This window comes from Platichthys flesus, chromosome 15 (genome assembly GCF_949316205.1).
Source record: "Platichthys flesus chromosome 15, fPlaFle2.1, whole genome shotgun sequence".
NCBI lineage: Eukaryota > Metazoa > Chordata > Actinopteri > Pleuronectiformes > Pleuronectidae > Platichthys > Platichthys flesus.
In genome coordinates, this window is record NC_084959.1 from 6153765 (window position 1) to 6157786 (window position 4022).

General features: G+C 41.6%; 1 protein-coding gene across 1 annotated transcript; it reads right to left on the reverse strand.

Annotated features, from left to right (window-relative positions):
• Window positions 1-3041: 3041 nt before the first annotated feature.
• LOC133970088 (olfactory receptor 1496-like) lies at window positions 3042-4022 on the reverse strand. The gene has a single exon (XM_062406911.1). The coding sequence runs from the start codon at window positions 4020-4022 to the stop codon at window positions 3042-3044; it is 981 nt and encodes a 326-aa protein (XP_062262895.1).

The following is a 4022-nucleotide window of genomic DNA, read 5'->3' on the forward strand; positions in this document are numbered from 1 at the left end:
ATAGGTTATATTAATAATCTCAATATTTAGTATTAATGATTATATAATAAACAATGAAGGGTTTTAAGTTCGAACACAGGCTATAGTAATCCAGCTGTATACACATACATATGCACAAATAATCACAGAAATACAAATACTTTAATTACAAAAGTATTTATTAAAAAGGGGAAATAAAGTTAATGTTATTTCAATGATTCTTCATTTAACAAACTCCAATATTTCAAAGATGGTAACAACAGCAGCAGCACTTATCACAATTGTCACACATGTAATACGGAGTATCTATGTGTGTGTGTGTGTGGTCGTGTGTGTCTGCCTGTCTGTGTGTGTGTGTAAGAAAGAGAAAGGGGAGTGGCTATGGCGTAATGACGTGGTGACGTCCTCTGGCCGAATTCAAGGTGATGTTACATTCACGTACTTCCAAGATGGAGGTTACCTTAGTGACGCCACGTTGCGAAAAGCAAAATGGCTGCTGGTCACTGACCTTAACAAAGGGGATCTTTAAGACAAAGAGATTTCTTATCTCGTGGTTTTGGCGCCGAATGGCGTCGAGATGTATAAATGCTCGTTAAATCTAGATTTCTCCATGTAACATGAAATGTATAAATGTAGGTCGGGACGTGTGTAAAAACAGGTTTAGGAGGAGAGAGAGAGAGAGAGAGAGAGAGAGAGAGAGAGAGAGAGAGAGAGAGAGAGAGAGATCAGGAAACATCGTCAGAGACAACTACTAGCAAAGCAGGCAGTCCAGTTACGTGAGATTTATCTTTTAACAGATGTAAATCTCCGCACAATATCTCTGACGGTAACACGCAAAAAGAAAGCGCCGGCTCTGTACCGCGCTCTTCTCAAAAACACAATAAACAAAGGAACCGGATGTGTCGTCTCGGCCCGCCGTGTAGCACGGCTAAAAACAGAGCGATCTACAAACAAACATACAATCAAACAAATGACACGCTAAGTATTTAAACTAGTCTCTGCCCAGACAATAAAGCCTCTTACTGTGACCTCCGCGGTGTTGCTTGCGCGTGGGGCGCGGATTTCCCGGAAGTCCAGTGAATCTGTCGTTAAACTTCAGGATGCGTGCGAACGGGCGGATTCCTGGAAAACAAATCAGTGTCCTGGCCTCTTAAGCGGTGCTCCGGTGGGTCTCGTGGTTGCAACGGAGGTCAGCGCTGGACCGAAAAGAGCGAAGTCTCTTGCTCTTGGAACGAATTCAGCTTCGTCTCTTCTGCAGGGATGAGCAGCGGTTGACGCAGCTGTGGATTTGGAAAGAAAGTCTCTGAGCTCGGCCAGCGAGCGAGTGAGTTCCTGTGCACGGCCTTTTCAAGTTAAAAACAAAAATAGTCTCTATCAAAGTAAGATCAGACTTAAGATAAAAGAAAATGAAAGAAATGAAAGAAAATAACTCTGGTTGCCCCCTTTAGCAACTAAATCATCTGGAAAGACCCGGAGGGGTCTGTTGACGTCTTCAGAGCAGGGAAAATGGCTGATAAACTAGAAGTTAAGGTTACCCCCTTTTGCAACTAAAACAGCTGGGAGGCCCCGAAGGGGCCTCATGATGTCTTCAGAGCAGGGTAAAAATGGCTGATAAACTAGAAGTTAAGGTTACCCCCTTTAGCAACTAAAACAGCTGGGAGGCCCCGAAGGGGCCTCATGATGTCTTCAGAGCAGGGTAAAAATGGCAGCGAGCATTGATGTCTCAGTGGTTTTATTCTACCTGAGAGGTTCTTCCTCCTTGAGGTGCTGGTCATAGGATGATGCTGGCTTTAAGCCAATTGAGTGTCAGAGTTGGACCTCAGTGGGCGGGGCTTGGAACTCAGCGGGGGTCCTGAAGGCTCTTCAGGACATTTCCCAACCACCAGGGGGAGATTCTCAGGCCTGCTGGAGAATGTTTTCCCTCCAAAAGTTTTACGACCCTTTGTCCTCACCGTCGGCTCCAGTGTCTGGTGTTCAGCCTCTGGACTGTGGCCCAACACTTAATACTGCAAATACAACAAGGCTTTGCATTTATGTACTTTTTCACCCAAATGAACAATATTAACATATATTCTCTTGTCAAAAAATGAATGGACTGATGGGTGAGAGAGAGAGAAGAGGCGTGATTCAGGAAAATGGTCAAGGGATTCAAACCAGAGACCTGCAGCTCAAAGCACATGTGCCTAGAATCAGGTTCTGTGATATACTGAAGTCTCTGCTTTTATTTATAGTATGGAACACAAAGGTTTAATGAAAGATATGATCTGTTCACATCTGATTACAGACATGAAGATGTGCATCAAATCCTCCTGCAGCTAAAGAAGACACTGTCGGCTAAAATATCCCAGAAACTGACTTTGTTTCACGACAAAGATGATGAACAGCTTTTAAAGAATCTTTTCTCAATCATCTTATAAATCTTGGAGTTCAATTATACAGAATCTGCACTTCCTGAAGATGCCTCAAAATAAAATGTTCACGATAAAGGAGAAGTCATGATGTCCTTGAACGGCAGCAGAGGTTTAATATGAACTTGTGTTTCAGGAGAAAGTGAAGTAAAGCAGAAATGAAAAACACATGAAGACAGAAAAGCTCTCGTTCTGTTTTACTTCATGAAGAATCAATGATCACAAAGAAGCCAAACGTTTGATCAGAAATTATCTTTGTTCTTTTATCATTTATCTAAAAAATTACAAATGTGAAAATCTCCTCTTTTTTCATCTTAAGTGTTGCATGAAATATATGAAAAATGAAAAACACTGTGAAATATATAATTACAGGAAACTGATGATAACCATACTAAACTTTATGTTTGAAAAATAAACTTGCAGTTATCACACAGTACACAAGTATAAATAAATGCAATTAGCAAAGAACTTCTGTCTTTAAATCAGTTAGTTTATTTCACACTTCTTCTTTTAAAAACGTTACATGATTTGAGGATTAAATGTAATAATTATTATAAATTCATTTCACAACATTTGTGGGATTCTAACATATGTATTCACTCACTCATTGATTCTACTGTAATAGACGTAATGTCCTTAACAGATCAGAAGTTTTTACATGATAACTTTCTTTACTTTAATCCCAGATTTCTTTCTGATCTTTAATAATTTTCTCACAGATTCTTTGATTTCTTGCGTCTGCAGAACATAGATAATCGGGTTCAACGTGGGAGGAAAGATAGAGCTCAGAGACAAGTTAATGATTCTGGCGTTGGGATGAATATTCTTCGCAAACATAAATGTAACTAATATCGGGATGAAGTAGATGGCCACGAGTGACAGATGAGCTGTGCAGGTTTTTAAGGCCTTCAGCCGCCCCTGAACCGTGGTCACTTTGCTCAAAGCATAGCTGATGTACAGGTACGTGCCCACGATGAATATCAGAGGGAACCAGAGGATTAGAGCTGGTAACAGAACGGCCATGATAGTAGTGGGTATGGTGTCGTTGCAGGCCAGACGATACAACTGACCGTGGTCACAGAAATAACTCCTGATCACTACAGACTGACAGAAGGAGAGTCTGGTGAGAAGGCCGGCTACGATCAGTACCACAGTGACGATAGAGAGCCAAAAAGAGGCGATAACACAAAACATGGACCTGTGAGTGATCTTCACTTGGTATTGCAGCGGGTAACCGATCGCTATGAGTCTGTCGTAGGAGAGAGCCACCAGGTTGAGAGACTGCATGGAGAGACAGGTGTAGCAGAAGAACAGGAAGGTCAGGCAGTCGTTGTAGGGGATGAGGTGATGGTTGAACAGGAAGATGTCCAGGACCTTCGGCACCAGAGCAGAGTTACTGAACAGGTCTGTAAAGGCCAGGTTAAAGACTATGATATACTTTGGAGTTCTCAAATTTTGATCCAAACATATTACGGCCATGACTGCAGTGTTTGCCAGCACGGAAAAGATATACATAAAACACAGAAAGATGTAATAATACTTAACATGAGGTATTCCGATAAATCCGCTTATTATGAAATACGCAGGACGCACAAAGGTGATGTTCTTCCCGAGAGCTGAGTTGAAAAACTCCAT

What these genes read in the sequence shown, in the direction of transcription:
- LOC133970088 (XM_062406911.1), bottom strand. Translation starts at nt 4,022, where the DNA reads ATGGAGTTTTTCAACTCAGCTCTCGGGAAGAACATCACCTTTGTGCGT.